The 25176-nt window shown below is 27.9% G+C and overlaps 1 protein-coding gene across 1 annotated transcript; it reads left to right on the forward strand.

The window, feature by feature from the left end:
* The first annotated feature begins 2492 nt into the window (after positions 1-2492).
* Positions 2493-4132, forward strand: LOC124422063 (lymphocyte expansion molecule-like). Its single transcript, XM_046957979.1, has 6 exons — positions 2493-2722; positions 2838-3070; positions 3187-3328; positions 3443-3525; positions 3606-3750; positions 3820-4132. The coding sequence occupies exons 1-6, from the start codon at positions 2493-2495 to the stop codon at positions 4130-4132; spliced, it is 1146 nt and encodes a 381-aa protein (XP_046813935.1).
* Positions 4133-25176: the final 21044 nt, after the last annotated feature.

Consider the following 25176-nt stretch of genomic DNA (forward strand, 5'->3'; position numbering starts at 1 on the left):
TGAAGTTGGAGTGAAGTTGATGGTCGTATGTTGGGGTAAGAATAAGATACGATAGAACGGACTGGAAATCTTCTTTGGGTATACGAAGTGTATCTAAGAGAATCAAAGTGAAATAGTTTCAATTTGACAATACTGAGAAACGTATTATTTCCTTTAGATTGGATGCGTATGCATGTTTCAGAGAGATTGAAAACTTTGATCTTATTACGTGAAAGATTAGAGAAGTGAACGACGATGGAGAGACTTCTGGATTAAATTTTTGTAATAAATAAAAAAGGACAAATTTATAATGATTTCTTTTTTCTTTATTTTCTTTCTCCGCCCCCCCCCCTCGTTATTATTATTTTTTTTTTTTAATCCAATTTCTCTTTCTCTCTTTTTTTTTTTTTTCTTTTTTTTTTTTTTTTAAATAGAAAGAATCTTTCAAGAGAGATAGAGATTCGTTTAATCGTAAAGTAGAGAAAAGAAAGTTATCAAAGAAGTCGAGTATCTCTTCTCGATTTTTCTTTGTTTTTTCTTTTTCTTTTTTTTCTTTTTTTTGATTTTCTCTCAACGTCGAGGCGGTCGCTTTCGTGTGTCTAACGATTACGTCAGGATGTTATATGAAAATTTGATTTTTCAGACAAATCCGAAGACATAAGAATTAAGTTCTTTCCCTGGAGGATCAGTCGCTCTCTCTCTCTCTCTCTCTCTCTCTCGATCGTACGATCTTTTGAATAACGAATGAGTCTCGTTCGTGTCAATCCACGCGGGAAATTGAAAATTTCACCAGATGAGTTATAGATCAAAGTCTATTTCAACTTTCGTGTGCTGAAAAGGATCTTTAAAAAAGAGACAGACAGGGAGAGAGAGAGAGAGAGAGAGAAAGAGAGAGAACTCCGATAAGCTCGATATATTGCTATATACTTCAACATATAAATTATAAAAGGAATATAATATATCCAAAGATGGTTACTCTCTTTCGACGTGAAATTCTAAATGTTTTTACGAGCAACTGACCTGCATGTATACTCCTGCTTAGTCTCGAACTAAAGTAGTTTGAGTAGTTTCTTCGGAACTTGCGGGTTTTACCATTAAAGAAGAACCATCACGGCCAAGTTTAACGGCCATGACACATTCTTAAGGTCTTTCAAATATTTCATAGAGTTTATCGCTTTTTGCCGCTCGATCAAACAAAAATTACATAATATTATAATAATAATAATAATAATAATAATAATAATAATAATAATAATAATAAGAAGAAGAAGAAGAAGAAGAATGTATATTATATGTATTATAATAATTATATAATTATATTATAAATGAAATGTCATGAAATAATACTTATTACATTCTCGAGCATATCCTACTGATATCATCGATGAAAATTCAATCTTATATAATTTTTTAATGGCAGCTTGAGTCTGATTAAAAGAAAAAAAAAAAAAAGAAAAAATAATAAATAAATAAATAATTAAAAAAAAGTAAAAATTAAAGAAAAAACAAAATGAATTTCTATAGTTCTATATAGAATAACGACACCGAATATGAAACATCATTTATATATATATATATATATATATATATATATATATATATATATATATGTGAGGACATTTATTTTTTATTTTTTTTTTTTAATAATTCTAAACATTGTCACAGTTTTGTTTTATTCAATAATTGAGTAAATATTATTGGTGTCTCATAGTATTTACATATGTTCGATATTCGATACAGTTATTCGAAATGAACTCATCATTAAATTCAAACGTCTTTGACGATTAACCTTTGAAAACGGATGATTGATCGAATGTACGTCGCATTAGAAACTAATTCCATTCTGAACTTCGTCGTTTGTTAACCGCCTGGATTAACCCGTACGTAACGTGTCACTTCGTACTTGATTGCTGCTAGTAATTAATTCCCTTGGCGTTTCTTGTCGACTGGAACTAATTAGATTACGGAAAAAAGCACATGCCTCTTGTTTCCGTAATTTGTATTCCAACTTACTCGAGAGTATATAATTTAGTTAAACGTAATGGATACACGTCCATTGTTAATTTCTCTCGACTATAATTAACAAGGGATATGGTACATTTAGTTTAAATTGCATTATTGAATTTTACATAATAGAAGACCAATGTACGTGAGATAGAGATATATAAGTATTGAAACGATCAATGTTGATAAAATAAAAATTAATTTTGACGATCAAAGTAGTATACTATATTATCTACGTTAGATAATAAATTCTCTTATACCGACGGTCGGTAATGTAGTAAATCATTTATATAAATAATTCAAGATGGCGTTACTGCTTCCCCTGAGACGGACATTAGCCATGACGTTCTAGTACCGAATGCGGCAACTTCAAAGAACTCCTGTACCTAAGTGGAAAGACGAACCGTGAATCGATAAAAAATGAATGTATCAATTCTAATTCAATCTAAACTATCGATCATTTAAATTCTCTTTACTTAGAGTACTCGTGTTAATATATTTCAATCGCAATGCGTTGCGAACACGGTACCAAAACGTTCAAAATTTGTCGTTGCTCTTGCAAATGGCGATGTAAATGTTTGATACCACGTAAAAAGAAATCTCCCTTGCCGTTTAACAGGGCAACCAGCAGAGATGTTAAAATTGGTTTACATCCAAAATTGTATACTCATTATTCCCATGCACCGTCGGTTGGTCATTACAATGTTTTGCCAATTAAAAGTAAAAGACAAGCGATAAGGTTATTATATCAAATAAAAAATATTTATATTAATAAAATTAAGAACAATTTAACATAGATTTATTAAAAAAATATTTTCATTGTTCGATAATATTATTTTAATGATTAAATTCAGTTGGAAGAGAGAATTGGAAACGAAACAATTTTCTGAAAGCTTAGGTGGTCGCTATTTGGAATCGCGCATAATTCAAAGAGATTTGATGATCACAGGACGTGGCCCAGGAACTCACGAGATAGAGCAATGGCCGGAAAATGTTTTGAATAAATCTTGCAAGAGCATACGCGAAGACGTCAGTTTTGGCACTGTTCCACGTTTCAAAAGTGTTTACTCTAAGACACCTGGTCCAGGTCGATTAAAAAAAAAAAAAAAAACAACAAGAAAAAAATATAAAAAAAATATTTCTTACTATTGAAACTATTTGAATTAATAATATCGAAAGGATAAAATTTATGTGAATTTTTAGGATATCTTAAAGTACATAATCCTTATTATTATTTGGAGCTGAATAGATTGAAAGGTTTATCTTCCTTACCATCGTTCGAATACGATGGTCTTATGCCAAGATTTAAAGATATTCAAAGAGATTACTCTTTGCCATGTAACATGTAATCTCTTTATTATTATTATTATTATTATTATTATTATTATTAACTATTATTAAATTTTTGAGAATGAATTTTGTCCAATAATAATAATGATTACATTTAATGATTTCATAGATATAATGTAAAAGATCCGAGATCGATCGAAGATATTTTAAAGAAAGTTACTGGAAAAAGAGGACCGTACGATTTATTTACAGGCAATCTATTAATTTAAAAAGAATATAAATTTTTTCAAATATTTTGTCTAACGTAAAATAGATAAAACATTTAATTTCAGGACCAAGAGATGATACTACCATAAAGGGATACATGGGTCGGAAAATAGAGGATTATCGAGGTTGGCCGATAAGTTTACCCGGTGAAATAGAAAAACTTTTAAATAAATCGAATTATTACAAGGGACGTATCTCGACTTGTCCAAGGTATATTATAAAAAATCGAATTATTATTAAAAAATTTACGAAGACATTTTAATAATCAATTGTTATTAGATTTCCAAAGATCAGTGGATTGAGAATGGCATTAAAGGATATAAACATGTGTTATAAGAATCCAAATGATCCTGGACCTGGTCATTATAATCCTATCACACCTCGAAAGCCTAAAAATAGAATGTCTTATCCTTTTGACAGTAACGTTGAAAATATTCGACCGACACTTCAAAATATTGAATATCCTGGACCAGCAAGATACAAAATTAAAGAGATTAAACGTATCAAAGGGAATGGATGGACTTGGATATTTAAAAGCAAACAACTTAGAACTATAGGTGCCATCATTCCTAAACCTTATAATGATTTTTGATCGATTCTTTTTCCTTTTTTATTTTCTTTTTTTTTTGTGTATCTCAAAGGAAAAAAAAAACGAAGAAGAGGAAGAAGAAAAAGAAAAAGAAAAAGAAAATTCTTACTCTTGGAGGATCCTTCTCAGTTGGACGATAAGTAATCGGAAGTGTTAAAATTGATCCAATCTCAAGAGTTTTCCCAGGTGGCATAAAAAATGGTCCCAATGGATTCAGCAAAGTCACTTGTACTTTTACCTCTCTGAAAAAGGAAAGGCAAGAGTTTGATACGAAAACTTCCGAGATTTCGACATGCAATTACATCACGAGGGAGATCACCGAGACGACACGGAGAAAGTATTGACTTAATTTATCCATAAGATTTTGCAATAATCGAATGCAACGGTTTACCTTGTAAAAAGATACAGAGAGAGAGAGGGGAGGGGAGAGAGAGACGATTAAAATTTAACTGACGATCTAATTTCTCTTTCTAACGATATATACCTGTCGGAGATATTTTTCACTGATAAAAACTTTCTCGACGAGGAGCCGATGATCGTTGGTTCGAAACTTATTTCACGTGTCGTATTCAAAATGATTATAACTGGTCTAATTACAGGACAATAAAGCTTAGCAAATAAAGTTTCTTCTCTTGTAATACCGTCTGCTGTTTCGATTTCTATCGAACAAGTCACGTTTATCGTTGTCGTATATGCCACGAAATTCTCCAAAAGATCGCATTCTCCTAAAAACAAATCGTTTCCCGTGATTTCGAAATCCTCTTTCTTTTCCTTCGTTTGATCGATTACTTCTACTTCTTTGTCCTTCGATAGTTTTGACTGCTTACGCGTCGTCTTGCCTGAAATTAATTATCATTGAAAGAAATGACTTCGAAAGGAATCATAATTATTCGTAAAGTAATATGCGAACAAAAAAAAGAAAAAAAAAAGAAAAAAAAAAAAGAAAAAAAAAAAGAAAAAAGAAAAAGAATCACCATGAGATTTATCTTTCTTCGTAGATTTCTTTTCAATCTTAGTTTCAAACTTTACTGTTTCCAATTCTTCCGCAATCTTTGCCACCTTCAATTCCTTCGTTCTCCTCGTTACAGCATATTTCGATAATTTCGGCTCGAAAATAAAATTAATTATGACGAGATCGTTACTTTTCAAACGTCCATTCCCCGGGACAATGCTCATTTGACGTGAGGAACATTTGAATTCATAATGAGCTGTAAATTCCTTCAATTGATCCTTCTTCAATACACTACAACTGCAATTTGGATAAGATGCCATGTTGAAGGCCCGTAGCTCGATGCCGATCTACATACATTCGTAATTATTAACGATAATTTTATATTACATTGTTAGAACTAATAATAATAAAAATGAGATAGGAAGCAAGTATTGAAATTAATGTAGAGACTTTTTTACGAAGCGAAATAATTTAAAACACGCGAATAAACTTTGTTCTTCGTTAAATTATATTAATCGGCGGCGCGATGAATTTTGAGATTTATTTATGAATATTTATTTATTTTTTCTTTTATTTTCTTGTTTTTTTTTTTTTTTCTTTTTTAAACGAAGCGTATCACTAAAAAATATTTATCCCTGATATCAGTATTACTGATATCGTAGAATATAATACAATGTAAGTGACGATAAAGAAATTATAGTAATTCATTTATATAAAAAAAAAAAAAAAAAAAAAAAAGATGTCTGAGAATTTCCAAAGATTTGTTTTGTTTCGCTAAATTTTCAATAAAACTGATTTGTTAATTTAATTCTATTTACATGCCAATAGAATGGCATTGATCGCCATTATTAATTTTTTACACTTTAATATTGAATTTAAATAAATAATTGTAATTATTAAATAAAATACTTATTCTGATAATAGTATATCTTGTTACATGATACATTATATGATAATGATTCAAAATTAGTAATAATTAACTCACTATGGAAAAACAACCACAAGGAGTCCCTGGAAATTCTAAAATTTGTTCGCTCAATTCGCAATATGTATCGACGATATAGACCGAGACTTCGATCACATTTTTTTCAACTCTCTTGTCCATTCTATGATCGTACTTAGAAACTGCATTAGGCGTATCTAATTCGAAGAAAAAGAAAAAGAAGAAAAGACAAAACACAAGGTACACATTTGTAAAAACAATGATAAATGTGATTTTCAATTATTATTTAATTATATTTTCATTTACTTTCTTCTTTAAACGATGCTTCCTCATAATCACGATTAACATTTTCTGTGATATCAGAACGACGAACAAATTCTTTTTTCAAATCCTTCGATTTTTTCTTCCATAACATTCGACATTCATTAACATCGACGACATTTGTTTTAAATGGTATACTCGAACCCATTCGAAAGTTTTTTGATTTTCCAACGTAAGGATTTTTCAATTTACCAATCTGCAATTCTTTCCCACGTCCAGCGAGCTCGGCGATCGTCACAACTTGTACAAGAAAACTAATTTCATAGTTACTATTAGATCAGCTCTTGATCTTTGCACTGTGGCTATGATAAAAAGATTGAAAAGATCATAAAGAAATGTATCTCAATGACGACGGCGAAACTTTTGAAAGAAGAAATGTCTGTGGGCTAATCTAACTTTCTTGAAAGAAATGATTAGAAATCTATTATTTATCTACCTGAGATAGTCAAAGTAGTTTAGGTATTGCGCAACGAGAACTTTTTCTTATTTTTTTTTTCTTTTTTATATATGTATATAAATACATATATATATATATATATATATATATATATTTTTTTTCTTATTCTTCAATTGATTAAATTTTGTTACCTTCGTTCTCCCTCCAAACAATTGGCACCTAATTCATTTCCAGGAATATCTATTGAAAATGGTGAATAAATCAGATGAAGGGATATGCTCTCGCCAGGTAAGATTTTACCGAAACCATAATTCGGCTGTATCTCCATAAATGATGGCAAATTTATAAAACCATATTCTTGAACCAGCAAGGAAATGTTTGTCAGTGTCAACTCTGCTAATACTGATTCGTGAGTAAACACTCTACCTAACTCTACGTGGCTCGGTTCTAAAAATAGTATTACTATGTAATTGGTAAAATTATTTCTATGATACTTTAAATTAAATAATTCATTATTGATTGAATAAATTTTTCTAGAATTATGTTCCTTTTTTTTAGCATAGAAGTAGTATAGTAAATATATAAATATAGTATTATATATGGATAAAAAATTATTTAGTATAATATTATTGGTCTAAAAGTAATATAATAAATATATAATTAGAGTATTACGTATTTATAGTATAGTATTATGTACTGATAGTATAGTATTTGTGTGTGTGTGTGTATGTATATGTGTATATATAGTTCATCGGATATATTAATTTTAAAACACTTTAATATTATATAAAATTAATAAGTAGTCAATAAGTTTATCATTCCTTGAAAATGATCTCACCTAATATTAAAGCATGACAAGTTGTAAGCGTACTGAGTACTTTCAAGATCAATGGTGATGCATTTATGGTGTCCGGTGATATTGATTTTATATGTATTGGCACCTCCAATACATTAGACATAGAATTATAATATCTACAAATAAATCTGAATGAAATTATTATAAAAAAAAAAAATAAATAAATCATTAAAAAATACCTTTTCGATTTTTTTATTATATTAGATTCAGGAATGAATCTAACACTAATTGCGTGAATTGATTCAGGTTGGATTAAAGTTGATTGTGGATATAAAAATATTTGATTTTTAAGAGATCTTGGTATACTCATTGATACTTCGATACTAGATCGACCTATATCAATTATAAATCATTATAAAACATTTCATTAGAGACTATTCATTAGTTTTTTTACTACTTAACGTCTAAATGATAAATTAACCAGTATTGATAATATTAAAGTTCTGTTGATATATTCCAGAATCCATCATGATAATTCCTAGATCTATGTAAGATGGATCCAAATGGATCTGTAGACCTGTTGTTTCTGCCCACATCGATACATTCTAATGAAATTCATTTGAAAAATATTATTCAATAATATTATATTATATGTATAAATAAATTATATTCTATGTGTGAACTCGAAAGAATATATATATATATATTTTTTTTTATCGCGTACACGCCTGTCAAATATTTCATTGTTGATCTTGAAACATAATTGAAGAGTTTCGTAATGAAGTCCAATGTATTTTGGATAAAATTGAATTTTTAGACGGCATGAAAAATCAGCTGGTACATCGATCATGGAAAAACTCGTCTTTTCTTTGATCCTCTCGTTTTCGTTACCGTCGGTCAATGTGTCCATAAAAGAATCTATGAAAAATAAGATAAAATATAAAATATAAGTATAATATAAAATAATAATATATATAAAAAAAATATATATAAGTAAAAGATAAAATATAAATAATACAAAATATAAATATAAAAATGTAAAATATATTTTGGAATTATTTATCTGACCTTCGTTAAATAACATTGCAATATCATCGTTGCACGATTCTGTACTTTGAATTTCACCATTCTCGAAGCTCCATACGAAATTATTATATCTACGATCTTTATTCTCGATCAAAACTGTAAATAATTTTTTGCCTTCGTTAGAAATCGTAAGAATTTTTTCGTTCAATTTCGATTCGGTAAATTTCCAAATAGGTGACGTAACAAATCTACAAACGAATGAATGTTGATTTTATTAATGGTGAAAAGGATCTTTTGATTTTGTACAATTTTTTTTTCTTTTCTTTTTTTTTTCTCTTTTCGGATAACTTCGCAAATTTCTACCTAATCTCTTGTGGATCGATTGTCGGTATCGGGATTTTAGGTAAACAATGAATCGGTATAGAAAAACAATGATATTTCGTTGGATTGTCAGGTCCAAATGTTAAGAAGTGTATTATAGCGATCACTTCTTCCTCGTATATCGGCAAAAATTTTATTATTACCTTTACATGCAAACCGGGCTTTAGTTTAACAGCAGAATTCATGCATACCTAAAATAATATAAATTAATGTAAGAATAAGTATAATATACAGAATATACATATATATATATATATATATATACATACGTATGTATATATACCTACTTCAATAACTGGTTCCCAAGTTTTCGTTTCAATCTTATGATATCTTATATAAGCCCATTTAGACGATTTGTTAAAAATATTCACTTTTCGACAATACGTTTTGTCGATTTGAAAATTCTAAAATAATGTATATAAAATTATATTTAAACGTAAAAATTTTTAAACAGAGGGACAGAGAGAGAGCGAGAGCGAGAGAGAGAGAGAGAGAGAGAGAGAGAAAAGATATTAAAACAAAAAAATTTTATGTTACAAATGTTACTTTAAATTCGATTTTATCAGGATTCGCGTAGAAACAATTGTCCTTTGGAAATTCATCATCGTCCAATCGTAAGTGTATTTTTTTTTCAACATGGACAATCGTCGAGTTTTCTTCTATCGTAGCAACAATTTTTTCTTCCGACTTCATTGGCAAATCTTTTTCATCAATTTTTCTAATCGTTTCATTGTTCTTGTCGATCGTTGTCATCTCCTTGGATGATACAGTTATAGTTCTCTTATGTTCTGTCATTTCACTTTGTATCTTATATTCGCTAATATCGAAAAACTTTTCGAAATAAATGTTAGGACATTCGACGTCTTCGTAAGTCGATCGAACGCTTCGTATTTTTTTTTTTATTAATTTTATACAACGTCCATTCATTTCTCGACTAATTCTTTCAATAATCTCGATAGTTCGTTTCTTCCTAGCTGATTTTTCTTTCGTCCGATTTCTCTTCGACATGATAATCTGAAATAAAATAAAATAAAAAAAGAAAAAAGAAAAGAGGAACGATATTGAAGAAGGAAATAATAATATAGAAGGAAGAAAAAAGAAAAATAAAGAAATAATAATTTTATTTATTATGCAAATAGAAATGACATTACTTGATCAAAAATAGGATGATCGTAAGGTAAACAGCCATCAACGATCTCATACCTTTCTAATAACCTACAATCATTAATGAAGTCTTTCTTTTTTTTTTGTTTTTTTTTTTTTTAAATCATTAAATCAACATAATTTAAATTAATAAATATTTCTTTCTTCTACCTGTTAATAAATCTCATACGATCGTTTTCCCATATCCTTTTTCTTTCTTCCAAATGACACAAATAATCCAATCGTTGATTCAAAAGTTCGTTCTAAATATATTACGAATTTTTTTTCAATCTGTAATCTTACATTTTTTTAATAGATTCTAGAAAGGAGAGAAAAAAAATCAATTGACCAATTTTTATACCTTAAGTCGCATTAAGGAAAGGACGAATTTCTTTTGGATAGATCTTTTAAAGGATTCATTTTGAATATCCTGTAATTTCAAACGTAACGTTCGTTTTAATTTAGATAATTTTGTACAATCGTAATTTTTATCTTCTCTTTTATCCTCGTGCATTTTCTGCTCCAATTTCGAACATTCCTCGATACGAATTCGTTCATATTTTTTCAAGGCTAATAATCCTTTGGAAAGAAAAATAATAATAATAATATTAATAATAATAATAATAATAATAATAATAATAATAATAATAATAATAATAATAATAATAATAATAATAATAATTTAATGTTTGTTTAAACGAAGCACTTGAGTTTGACGTAGAGGTTACCTTTCAAAACGTTAGATCTTTCACGTTTTAATCTAGCCACGGTTTTCTCGTCGAAAATATTTATTTCTTCCTAAAGACGCATAAAAGATTTGATATAAGAAAAAAAAAAGAAATATATATATATATATATATACACAAATAGGATTATAACTAATATACCTTCTTTTTCGCACTTTGAAAACGTAGAAGATTTTGACAAGCCATAACGATACGTTCTTCTCTATGCTATATGATTTTAATTTATATACCGATCGTATATTATTGAATCGGAGAACAAAAGATTTTGATTTTAGTCGATATGATCGAAGAATCGTTTTCGTTGTCGACTATTGATCGATAACAATTTTTAATACGACAAATCAATAAGACTTTTATAATATTTTATTTACATAGTATAATGATAGAAATTTTTCTATATATTAAAAATAGTATTTATTATTTTTTATTATTTTTACTTTAATTTATTATTATTTATTATTACTATGTATACTACAGATATATGGTATATATATATATATATATATATATATATATATATATATATATATATATATATATATATATATATATATAATTATATGTTATAGTCGAAAAACTGAAAGTTAAGTACGACGATGGGAGGGTAACACGCGATAAGAATAATTCACAGATTCCATAATTATCGTGATTCATCCACGGAATTACCGTACTTGGCCACTTTTCATTTGATTCTTTTTTCTTTTTTCTTCTTTTTTTTTTTTTTAGCCATCCTTCTCTTCTACGCCTCTTCCTTCGAAGAGATGAGATTTCCTGCCAGATGGAATCGTAACGAAAACGTTTTGGATAATAACGTACTACGAGATTATCATGGCTGCACCGAATGCATAATTCATGGTTATCCCCAGAGGAACTTTGAACCCGTTCTCTCGATCTCGCGCTACCAGATTTAAAAAGATCATATTATTTCAACGTTTTTCAACATCATGAATTTGAAATCTTTCAATAGCTCTCGTTTCGTCGAACGCACGAAACTCTGACGTTCTTTATTATTTTTAAATGTTTATAGATAATAATAAAAAAATTACAAATCTTCCATTGTCCATTGTCATGCGATATTGGTTTAATGATTAAAAAAAAAAAAAAAAGAAAGAAAAAGAGAAAGAAAATACAGTACAAATAATACGTTTCAATGATATTACGAATATCGAAATATAATAATAATATGTTTCCTTTTTCTTGTTTCCTTTTTTCGTCTTTTATCAAAAAAAAAAAAAAAAAAAATAATAATAATAATTATCTAAATCGAGAAAATAAAATTGACATAAAATATTGAGCTTTAATCGAAATGAAAATTAATCGTTACAACGATACTTCCAATTTGTCATTTAGGTCATTTAGATCATTTTAACGAGTATTGATGAAATATTACAATTTCGACATAGAAAATGTGGTTAAAAACAAACAATCGAATAGTATAATAGCTTAGCGATCATTAAAAATGATCGCTCGTGTTTTACGAGAAAAAAAAGAAAAAAGAGAATAAAAGGAAAGAGAGAAAGAGAGAGAGATAGAGAGAGAGAGAGAGAGAGAGAGAGAGGTGAAAAGAGATAAAAATTTTTCCCTATTAGCCATATGTCGAATAATTTCGAATATTAATAGGGACGTTGGGAGAGGAGGGTGGTGAGGAAGGGGGAATTTCACGGGGCAACTGACACCCATATCTTATAATAAGGAAAAACGAGTATTCACGCGTATAGACTAGGATGATGACGACGACGGCAGATTAATCGACATCCAATTATGTCTAATAACTTTTTAATTTACGATCGGTTGTATTTGACGCTCTGAAAAAAGAAAAAAACAAAAAAAAAAAACAAAAAGAAAAAGAATTACCACCAATCGTCATTAGGCTCAAATGATCCTCACGATAAAATAACGTTAATACGAAAAAATTCGATCGACTAGTTCGCAGTCATTTATTGTTCGTAGATTAGAAGTTGTTTAATTAAAAAAAAAAAAAAAAGAAGAAAAGAAAGAAAAAAAAGAAAGAAAAACAAAACAAAAAAGGAAAAAAAAGAAAATAATAATACGAATAGCCATGGATTTTATAATAGAATATATCAATGATTATTGAACATGGAATAGATTGTCAATCTAAAAGAAATGCAAAAATTATAATTAATGTCATATTTCAAAAATGTAAAATAATTATATCGATAAGTTATATTTCACATCGATAAATTATCAAACGTCGCAATAATTACGTATTATTTGCGCATTTAACTTTAACGAAAGGATCAACATCACACACATACATATATATTATATATATATATATATATATATATGTATATACTTCTATTTATTATTATATACATATAATATTATTATTATTATTATATATATATACATATTATATATATATATTATTATATATATAATAATAAATAGAAATATATATATCATATATATTTCTATAATATAATAATGAATAGAAGAATAGTGTGTGAGTGTGTGTATGATTTTGATCTTTCGTTAAAAATATATATATATATATATATATATATATATATATATATCTTTAATGATATAATATAAATATATATATATATTTTTTTTATCTTTCGGCAACAAAAAAAAACACGAAGAAAGTTGGCACGCGAAAGACGTCAACTACTTACAAACATATTATTTGAAAAAGTATTAAAGATTTCAGTTGTGAACAGTATACACGGTCGGGTCGTATATCCTTTCAATTGTTCCTTCTCTAGGTCTCTAGGTCTCAAATTTACTCAGGTCAACCGAATCAGGAGGTGGTCCTTTTTCTAAAATCATTTCTCTTTTTTTCCAGTTATATTTATCTATCTATCTATCGTTCCTTATACTTTCTCTCACTCTCTCTCTCTCTCTCTCTCTCCCTCTCTCTCTCTCTCTCTCTCTTTCTGTCTATCTTAATAGTTGGTCGCGTGCCCGAACAGAAGTCACTTCGTATCTTCTCGTAAATCATTCTAGAACTTAAATTCGTTAATACGGTAGCACACGTTTCACCTTCTTGTTAAACTACTGGATATTTACGAGCTTAAGTCTTCTCTCTCTCTCTCTCTCTCTCTCTCTCTCTCTCTCTCTCTCTCTCTCTCTCTCTTTCTTTTTCTACTTCTCTCTTTTCTTCTTTTTAACCATCTTTCACTGTTGTGCTTACTGTTTACTTTCGTCATTCGTTCTGTTTTTTTTTCTTCCTCCCCCATTATACTCGACTTCGAAATGGCATTGGGAAACTTCGTAGGAGCCACTCGACCCAAAGACCCACTGGCTCTAAATTTTCTTGAAAAGTGCTAAATAGGCGCGTGAGTACGTGTCCGTACTACTTATCGATAAGTTTTAGCTTCCGAAACCTTTTCACTTTTAAGACCTGTCATGAGGAACAACAGTGGACACCTACTACGGTGGACGATCTTCTTTTATGTACAATGAGATGTAAGTTCTCACGCGATAAGATCGCGTATACTACTGGTATTTCTACTAATGTTAGTTCTAAACGTTAGAATTCTTTAAACTTTGACGAATCTAAAATGAGCCTAAATGAAAAATCTTCTGAATGATCTAGAAAAGAATGAGAACAAAACGAACGATATCGATCTTTCATATCTTTTCTTTTCTTTTTATTTATTTATTTATTTATTTTCCTTTTTTATTAGAATCTGTTAAAAAAAAAAAAGAAAAATAACATATATGACGATCCTGTTTGTCGATTAATAAATGCTATGAAAAAAAAATGTATATATTACAAACAATAAATATATATAAAATAATAAATTTTTATCTTCGTATTACTTCTCTTACACTCATATTTTCTTATAGTTTAATTTTTGTATTATTTTTTTCTCTTAGTCTTATCACATAATTATATTTAACTACCATTAATCATCATTATTATTATTATTATTATTATTATTATTATTATTATTATTATTATTATTATATATCGGATTTATCATATAGTGTCACAATAATTTTTTCAATAAAATAATATAAAATAATATAAGAATTATACATGAACCCTATCGATAGTATTTCGATCTAATCTTGAAAATAAATATATACACGTTATTTAATCTATTATACTTATAAATAATATTTTATAAATTACTGTGATTGAAGAAGAGAGATCGAGATCCAGAGAGAGAGAGAGAGAGAGAAAGTGAGAGGAATGGTCACGGAACGCCCATCGAATTATCAATGCACACGTGCCTTTTGTGAAAAAATTCCGTCGAGTGGAGGAAGAGAGATAGAGATAGATACATAGAGAGAGAAAGAAATCGATGTGAAGAGGTCGGCGAGGGTAGAAGGAGGGACCAGAGAACACGGGGGAGGTGTGACGTGTTACAGCTGGTTAAACAGCTGTACCCGGAGAAGGATAGCCGTGAACGAGGCGACAAATTCGAACAGGAGCCAGTAGAAAACTGTGTATGAAATTGGAGTAGGTAGGCTTCCCTAATTCCTCTATTTTGCTTTTTTCTCTCTCTTTTCCTTTTTTTACTTTTCTCTTTTTTCTCTTTTCCCTTTTTTCCCTTTTTTTTTTTTTTTTTTTTTTTTTTTTATTTAATTTTTATCATCTCTCCTTTATCTGCCCACGCACCGTACTTCCACTTTTCTCCGAAAGAGAATTTATTTTTATCGCGACATCTTTATCTCCTTCTTTTTTTATTTCTTTTCCTTTTTCTTTTTCTTTTTCTTCTTTTTTTTCCTTTTTTTTCTTTTTTTTTTTTTTTTTTTTGTTTCTCCTTTCTTTTCTTCTTCTTCTGTCGCGTCGTTTGGTGTTCGATTCTTTTCAGTAAAAAAATTTTTCGACTGGTTTTACGCCAACTTTTTTTAAGTCGCAATATAAAATATGAACAGTAGTAGAGTACCTTTGTATTTTTTTCACAATTTCCAGTGAAAGATGTTACATGAATACCATGAAATAACTATTAGTGTCTCAGAAAATAAAATTTACGAGTAAATCTCTCTCTCTCACTCTCTCTCTTCCTTTTTCTCTTTTCGTTTCTTTCGAGTTAAAGTATTTGGTCCTTCTCTATTCCGTAAATTCACAGGAAACTTGTCCTTGGCACTGGTGACCTACTTACTGAATTCCCCTATTGTTAAAATACAAACCGAATTTCGACTTTAAACGAAGGAAAAAGAAGAGAAAATTTTGCCAGACTATGTAGGTTACTATGCCATCATAATTCAAAAAAGACATTTCGTCCTATCCATTGATTTTTCATTTTAACCAGACAAATATTATTTATCTATTAATTAAATAAAAAATCTACTTAAAACTTGTTTATATATATATATATATATATATATATATATATTTACCTAAAAAATTAATTTACATATATCCACTTAATCATATATATCTATCTAAACTCCAATTACGTATACCTACTTATTTATATGTACTTACATATAATCTATTCACATTAACTTATCTACTTGCATATACCTATCTATAGAATCTATTCACATATACTTAATTAATTATATATGCTTATCAAGAATCCTAAACTTTCAAATTTTTTATCCTTTCCCTCTTACCCTTATTTCCTTTATTTTTATACTTTCGTAAAAAATTTCCTATATGACGAAATTCAATTAACGTTAAATTGCCTGTTAATCTTTCGAGTGGTTATTTATTAATTGAAAGAAAAAGAAAAAGAAAAAAAAAGAAAGAACGGAATGAAGAAAAAGAAAAAAATGAAGAAAAGAAAAATATTCATTCAGTTTGAAATTTTATCATATAATAGGATTCATATACCTGTATTACGTTGATAACGATTAAGAACGCTTCTTGATAGTTACGTTAATCGTTATACAAACTTCCCGAAGAAATTGAGATTTAACGAAAAAAGTATCGTTAATCAGCGAATCGTTATTTTTATTATTATTTTTTTTTTTTTCTTATTTTTTTTTCGTTTTGTTTTCTTTTGTTTTGTTTTGTTTCTTCACTTAATTTTTTTTTATTACCTTTCCCGATAAACCATACTTTACGACGTTAAAGCCTTTTCTTCGTTGAAACGCTTTAACGTCATCGTACGATGGATATTATTGTTTGCCATGCCAGTTTTGTTAGATCATAGAGTAGATCGATATAACTATTTCTCATCGAAAGTAATATTATACAATCTCATTTCATGCGCGACAATATTTTACGAGCGTGAATATAAAAAAAAAGAGAGGGGAGAAAAAAATGAAGGTACACATTAAATGATGGATATTTAATGAATTATAGACGTAACTACGACGACTACGACGACGACTACGAGATAATTTTCTTTTTAATTAAAATATATCAAAAAAAAAAAGAAAAAAAAAAAGAAAAAAAAAAGAAAGAAAAAAAAGAAGAAGAAAGAAGAAATAAAGTTTACACAATTATTACGGAATAAGATTAATTTATCTTCTTATTGTCTAATTTTTTTTTTCTTTTTTCTTTTTTTTTTTTTTTAATAATTATTTCTCTATCGTATTTGATAAGATTTTTTTCTTCTTTTTTTTCTTTTTTTTTTATTTTAAATTCGTAACACGGAGAAAAACTCCGTAACAATGTACAAACCGAAGGTATTACATAAAAGGAGAATAACAATTTCACGTTTCAAATCGACGCACTCTTTAATAATTAGATAATTATATCTACAACGTTGTTACCAGAGATCGTAAAGATAATAATTGTTCTCTTTGATAATTGTTCTAATGTCAAATTGTTACGCAATCCTTTCTCACATTCGCGAATTACGATTAACAAAGTCGATATAACTATTTAAAACGGAATGAATTTTTTTATTTTATCTCATCGTAATATCGCATTATTAAATTTTAAATACTATTAGGGACATTTCTGTTTTTCTTTCTCTCTATTCTTTTCTTTTTTGTTTTTTTTTTTTTTTTTTCTTTTTTCTCTTTTGCAAAGAAAGAAAATATTTCGACGTAATTCCGAGTATTTATAGAACGACTTAAGATAATATTAATCAAATCCGCGCGTAATACATGCAACGATTTTCAGAATTCTCGTATAGATCGTGACGTATATAGAAAAGAAAAGAAGAGAAAAAAAGAAGAAGAAGAAAAATTAAAAAAAAAATAAAAAAGGGTCAAAAAAAAAAAAAATAAAAAAAGAAAAAGAAATACAATTCAAAATTTATCTATCCTTCCTACCAGAGCTTCTCTCTTCTTCTCTTTTTTCTTCTTCTTCTTCTTCTTCTTCTTCTTCTTCTTCTCATCTTCCTCCTTCTCTTCTTCTTTCTTCTTCGGGAAGAGCAGCCGCCGGAAATTTTTGCTGCGTCAGGGTTTCGATGAAGCAAACTTTAAAGGATGCCGCAACACCGGTAGCGATCATTATCCTTCCCCTACGTAAAATCGTTCTTCTGTATCGTAGTTGGTAGTAGCTGACAAATAAGCAAACAATATGTCGTCCATTAAAATTCATCTCAATTTTTTATACTCATTCTTATCTACATCATCCCATCGACGTCATCATAATCGAAACAATTCTAGGTTATAATCGATACTTAGGTATATATATATATATATATATATATATATATATATATAGATATATATATATATATATATGGATATATACGTATATCTATAGGTACTTACTAACGTCATTTGTCCCGATGATTTTGCATAAAAATTGCATTGAAGTGTCAGAACACGTGATGGAGCGGGTGAGGGTAAGGAACGGAGGAAATGGTGTATACGATCTCTCACCAAAAAAGTATCTATCTATGCTTATTTATCATTATATGCAATATAATGCACACACGTCTAATACAAAATTATTTAAATTATAAGGGAGGAAAAATTTTTGAGAAAGTTCAGAGAGCTCTCTATAAAAAAATTTCATCCTCGAAAATGAAAAGACCTCAAACAGTAATGACGGACATTTTATGGGGATTTAAATAGAAAATTAATCATAAATAAACACGTAAAAGTTCACGTTAAAGATTTATAACAAACTCTTAAAAGTTCATGTACTTTAGATAAACTTTTCCCTTGTTCTTAAATGCATTCATAATTTCTCTTAACTTTGCTCGTTTATTTGTTTTAAAATTAAAATTTATTTGTATATGTATAATATCTACATATGCATATATATATATATATATATATATATATATATATGTTTCGATTCATCTTAGTCGAAGAATAGATCATAAATTAAAGAATGAAGATAAAAAAATAATAGAGAAAGTATGGAGGGACAAAATTTATAAAGAAACAAACAATGCTGTTCTTTTACAGGAAATTTTAGAATTTATTAGGATTTCTTATGGTTATGGAAAAGCTGCAGGTCCCTCACCATTGAGACCTTTCGGAACCTTTTGTAAAATCATCGATTTATAAAACTTAATTTTTATTTAGAGTCAATGAGAAAGTCGATCCTATAAATCATAATGCGAATATATATATATATATATACATATCCTTAAAGAGACGAAGGTATGCAAAAAGAAGAGCTTTTCTTTTTTTCTTTCTTCTTTTTTTATCTTTTAAGAAGAAATTCATGTAAACCTACGATGATTTTAGTACTGCTCAAATCGTGCTCAAAAGTATTCTGCCTTTTCAATGAGTGAGAAACTCACCTAAATAGTCCAAATATTTGCAAATAAAAAATTACAATTTTTAATCAAATTTATTTAAACGAATAATTCCTATAACGAACGTCATAACATATAATCGTCTCTCAATCGTTATTTCAATTTTATTCTTTGTATAATCATTTTGTATCGTCAATTTAAACTTCGTTTAATTTATAAATATTATCTGAACGATTTATGCATGACGTTATACCAAAATATATTTGCGACGAATGAGTTCCTACTTCAAAAAAAAAAAAAAAAAATTAATTTAATTTAATTTAATTTAAATTAATTTTTTTTTTTTTGTAACAATAATTGTTTTAAATATGATGATACCGATTTAAAATTTTATCTCGCGTAAAAATTTGTATTCATTATATGAAATATCCAACATATAATATATAAGTACTTATGAATTATATATAAGTAATATATAAATAATATTTAATGATACACATACAAACGCACACACACACGCACAGATATTATATAGCTATATAATATAACTATATAATACAAATTATATAACTACGTAATATAATTACTAAAGATTATTTATATATTTTACAATATGTAATATATATAATATATATATATATATATATATATATATATATATATAAAACTATATAATTATATTGTAATAAAAGTCTATATACGATATTCACGATATTTTCGTGATAAGTTTAGTCGGGTGCCGTTTGAACTTGGCTTGGAATAAACCATGAACCTTTGCCATGGTGTATTGCGAACGATATTTGATTTAACGCTCCGATAAACGTGCCATTTAAGCCGGTCTCTCGCTTTAGCAGCCACACGACAAACGGAAAATCTCAAGATTTATGACTTTCCATTTTTACGCTCGCATGGCCGATATAAACGCATGTCGCGAGTCGCGAATAGTTTCTCCAGCTATGCATTGTAGTATCCTTGTTTTTTTTTTTTTTTTTTTTACGAGTTATTTGCTTATGTCTACGCACCTTGAGTTATATTTATCAAAAATATATATCTATATAAGAAAAGGATAAATCCATATAAGTTATCTTTATGTTTTGTCTAGTTGCCAAAAACAAGAAAAAAGAAAAACCAAACAAAAATTGATACTTACAAATAATAACAATAATAAAAAAAAAATAAAAGATATATATATATATATATATATATATATATATATATATATATAATTAAAAATGTTCTAATGAAAAGGAAAATAAATATAATAAAATATATCACGTGTTTATAAATTTGATAAAATTACGGGACCAATAAATAATAATTATAGTTAAAAGAAAGAAAAGAGAAACAAAAAAGAAATACGAAAAAAAAAAAAAAAAATAATAAAAAGAAAAATTAAAACATCCATCCGTGAATGTAAATATTTTTAATGTGAAGTTAAATGTAAAATATTATTGACAAAGAAATCTTGTTTCTTCGCGAATTAAAATATAACAGATAGAATATAATCAAGAGATATAGAACTAATCCCATAATTTTTGTTATGGCGCTAAGAATTAATTCTCTTTCTCTAATCGTGGATATGTGGATGGGATTGGGTTGGCAGGGGGTACAGGAGGATGTTGGAAGGGCGAGAAGAGGGTAGGAGAGTAGGAATAGATGGCAGGGTTGGGGAGGGGGGAGAGGACAGGTATAAAGAGAAGGGAGAAAACCGACTCCTCTTCCACACTCTTTAAGTCGAAACGAACGAACTTCCGAAGTTCTCCGAGTTATCTTTCAGTGTATACACATATATTCCGAAGGAGTGGGGGGGGAAATGGTCCGCCTTTCGCCACGCCCACTTGAACCCCCTCTATAACGGACAAGTACCACTGACAATAAGAAAAACAGAGTTAAGGATACGCACGAAATGTTTAGAGAGATAGTGTAGTAACTATTGTAACGATAAGACACGGCACGTAAGTAAGTAAGTAAGTAAGTACTTACTTACTTACTTTTGCGAGTTTCGCGCCAGTGATAATCGCTATCCCACGTTTTATCTAGCATGCAAAAAGTTGCTTGATTTATTTCTAGGAAGGTGGTGGATAGGGCTTAAATTCTTTTTTTGTTTTTCATTTTTTTTTTTTTTTTTATTTTTCTTCCTTTTTTCTATTTTTTTACGCGCGCGCGCGCGCGTGTGTGTTTTCTTTTCTTTTCTTTTTTTTTTTTCTTTTTTTTTTAATCTATGTACAAATACCGTTTGACGTTCGTCGTTTAAAATAAAATTAATTGAGATAAGATAATTATTAATATATATTAGATTTCGCGTGTGCATAATTTATATTACATATCATTATTATCTATAATATGTAAGCGTATTTATTTATTAATATTTATTCTAATTTCTAATTTTTATTTTTTTATACAACTTTATACGTTATTCAATATTCATTTTATTTATCCTATTTCAAGTACATTAATATAATATATTAATTATTATAAATTGAATTGTTTGGAAAGTTCGTGCCAATATTGAAAGAAAATTGAAACGTAGAAGATTTAAATTTTAATAAACATATATTAAATTATATTAGTTGCTTGACATTCTGTTCTACAACCTTTCTTCATCTTTCAGGATAAGATTAGGAAGATTTTTCAGGGAAAAATTTTTCTACGTGATTTTTTTTTTCTCGATCAAAGAGTTGAAGTTTTTTTTCCATTAAGGGAATGTTGTAATGATCAAAATAGATGAAAATTAAAGGACGTAAGATTTGATGAATATGATGGATGAAATAGAATATTCCAATCACTTGGAGTTCTAATAACTCTTGTCGAATTATCAAAGACCACGTATTGTCCTGATGAAACACGATGGCCCTTCTCATTCTGCTATTTTTGGACGTTTTTGTTCAATTGCTGTTTTTAATTCGTCTAATTGGAAATAATACTTCTTTGAATTTATCGTCTCGTTGTTTGATAAAAGCTCAGAATCCCTTTTCAATTACATCAAACACAGAGCATGACATTCTTTGAATGAAGACTGATTTTTGAGGTGATTCAAAGTGATTCATTCTATTTTCTTCGAGATCTTTTTCACTCAATATTATTATAAATGATTTATTTTTCATCCCCCCTCCCCTTAACTACTTGCTTCAAAAAATGATGTCTTCTCGTTGCATTTCCGTAATGTTCTTTCAGTTACAACACCTTCGCCATAAACAGCACATATATTGTTTGCCGTTTATGTGGAATTTTTGTCTTTCCGATAAAAGAAAAATATTAAATGCCTAAAATGACACTTTGTTTTCTTTCATATTCAAAGGCGTATAAAACTGATAAAAATTAATCGTAATCGTAATCAACATTTTTTTTCTTTCCAAATATGCCTAAAGTACCGTCTTTTAGAATATGTACGCATTGTTTTCAATCATTCTGATATATTTAGACATGTCATTATACCACCTAACGAAAATTGACATGAACTTTCTGAATAAATCCAATATTAATGATAAAAGAGCGTAATAATGAATGAGTCGGATGTAATGGAAAAATATAGCTGTATATCGAAATAAGATCATTGAAGTAGATATGATAAATGATTTTACAAAATATATTCAATATCTTTTGGACTTTATATCTGATATCTTATCAAAGGGAAATTTTATTAGGAACAATAGAAATAATTTTTCTTTCCTATTTATATTTCATTTATCTTTTTTCTTTTTTTTTTTTTTTTGCCATTTAGAAAAATATCTTCAATCTTATCTCTCAATATTATAATTTCTCTAATATGTCAAATATCCATTTATACAGATATATTTTATCTATTTTCAATATCAATTATATTTATAATGTATTAATAATTTTGAAAAGAAAGGTGATCATTGATTTATCCTATATAAATAAATAAACATATATTTATATTTATATGTACATATATATATATATATATATATATATATATATATATATATATATGTAAAACGGATGACAAGCTTTTATATATAAGATAAATGAAGGTCCTAACAATTGATAGAATTGATACAAAACTTCTATGGATATTGACGAATTAGTTGTAAATTATGATAAATACTTTAAAGATAGTTATAAATTATAGTCTGTCGTCTAACTAAAGCATTGAATAGTTTATATATTACGGTCATTTACCTGTTTTAGTGACCATTTATCTGCTATTTACACGTTGGAATATTGTAGAAGAACTCGAACGAGAGAAAAGTTCTACAATTCTTCTACAAATATTTTCTGACAATAATTGATGCATTTGTTGCAACTTTCCCGGATAAACTGTTTGTTGTTAAAATTCAAATATTAATAAAAAATAATCTTAATATTTGTGTTAAAAATATATATCTACAGGCACGCTAATCTATTACTAGTATCGTAAAAGTTTCGAAATCTAAAAAGATAGATGTGTGTCATTCGATCTTTTTTTTTATTTTTATTTTTTATTACGAGCTCTCTCTCTCTCTCTCTCTCTCTCTTGCTCTCTTTTTCTTTCCCTTTTTCTGAGCAATCATACTTTTAATATTAAAAGTATCGATTCGTTTTAATTATATTTGTAAAGATTGTAAAGATATTTGTAAGTCACCCGAATTTAATACTTCGTCAATTATTATTTCAATTTAATAATTATCCTTTAATATAATTGTTCGTTGTTATTTAAGATTTTAACAGAAATTTCGAAATTTTCCTATTTCTGCTTTTCAAATGATAATTTTATTATATCATACTGATTGTTCATACAAACGTTATATATAATTATATTTCTTCGCAAACTTTGTGATTCTATTGGAAATGAAATATAAATAAGTAAATAACAATATTCTATTAATCAATTGTAGTAGATAATTTTTAAGATTTACGAAGGTTTGAAATTTCAATTCTTCCTCTTCTTCTTTTTCTCTTCTTTTTTTTTTTTTTTTTTTTTAATTATTATATAATATATATAATTCTTTTATAATTTACAATAATTCACATCGGGAGATACACATTGAAACGTTAAATTTATACACTGTCATAAATTATATTATAATATTATCCCAACACTATGAAAAGAATTAATGATTTCTTTTGGTTAAAGTAGGCGTGATAGTTTCTAAATAATACCACGTAGTAGTAATTTTTGAAAATTTCTAAATAAAATTCTTTTGTTATTTAGAATCTAATTGGATTACTAACGCTTGCCAAAAATTATTTGACTGACTTAAAAAGTGAAAGTAACGGTAATATATAACAAGAGAAATTCAACGTTAACATGAACTAACCATGAATATTTAAAAAGAATATTTTTCAAAGAATATATTCGTCAGAATTATGACAACTGACTGCTCAATTCTTTAACTTTTTCTCTAACACTTGAACGGGAATAGTCCCTTTGGGAACGGCTAATTGATATTCACCACCAGGGGGTACCACAAAGAGCACATTGCTAACAACAGGGATTATCGGATTTACCACGAGAAAAAGTTAACCCTTTCTATCGTTAAACCCTTATTATTATAGAACTGGGAGGACTGTTGTTACTTTCTTCGGACAGTAAGTTGGCTAAACCTTTCAGTTAATATCGTTAAAAGAAATTTTGTTTGAAAATATAAAAGATTTGTTTTGAACCGAGCGTTAAAAATATTTTCTTTTGTAATGTAGGAATTAAAGATTATAGAAATCGTTAAGATTTTTGAATGAATTAAAGTTGATCCATTTTTAATAAAATATTAATGGGACCGGAAAGTAATGTCGCTTTCTTAAATTAAATTCAAACGAATAAATTTTTAACAAGTTCTTATTTTTAATCACAATCAAATA

Source organism: Vespa crabro, chromosome 2 (genome assembly GCF_910589235.1).
Source record: "Vespa crabro chromosome 2, iyVesCrab1.2, whole genome shotgun sequence".
Lineage (NCBI taxonomy): Eukaryota > Metazoa > Arthropoda > Insecta > Hymenoptera > Vespidae > Vespa > Vespa crabro.

What these genes read in the sequence shown, in the direction of transcription:
- LOC124422063 (XM_046957979.1), top strand. Translation starts at nt 2,493, where the DNA reads ATGCGTTGCGAACACGGTACCAAAACGTTCAAAATTTGTCGTTGCTCT. An exon ending in AGTAAAAGACAAGCGATAAG is followed by an intron (nt 2,723 to 2,837) that starts GTTATTATATCA and finishes GATTAAATTCAG; the next exon opens with TTGGAAGAGAGAATTGGAAA. An exon ending in ACCGTACGATTTATTTACAG is followed by an intron (nt 3,526 to 3,605) that starts GCAATCTATTAA and finishes ATTTAATTTCAG; the next exon opens with GACCAAGAGATGATACTACC.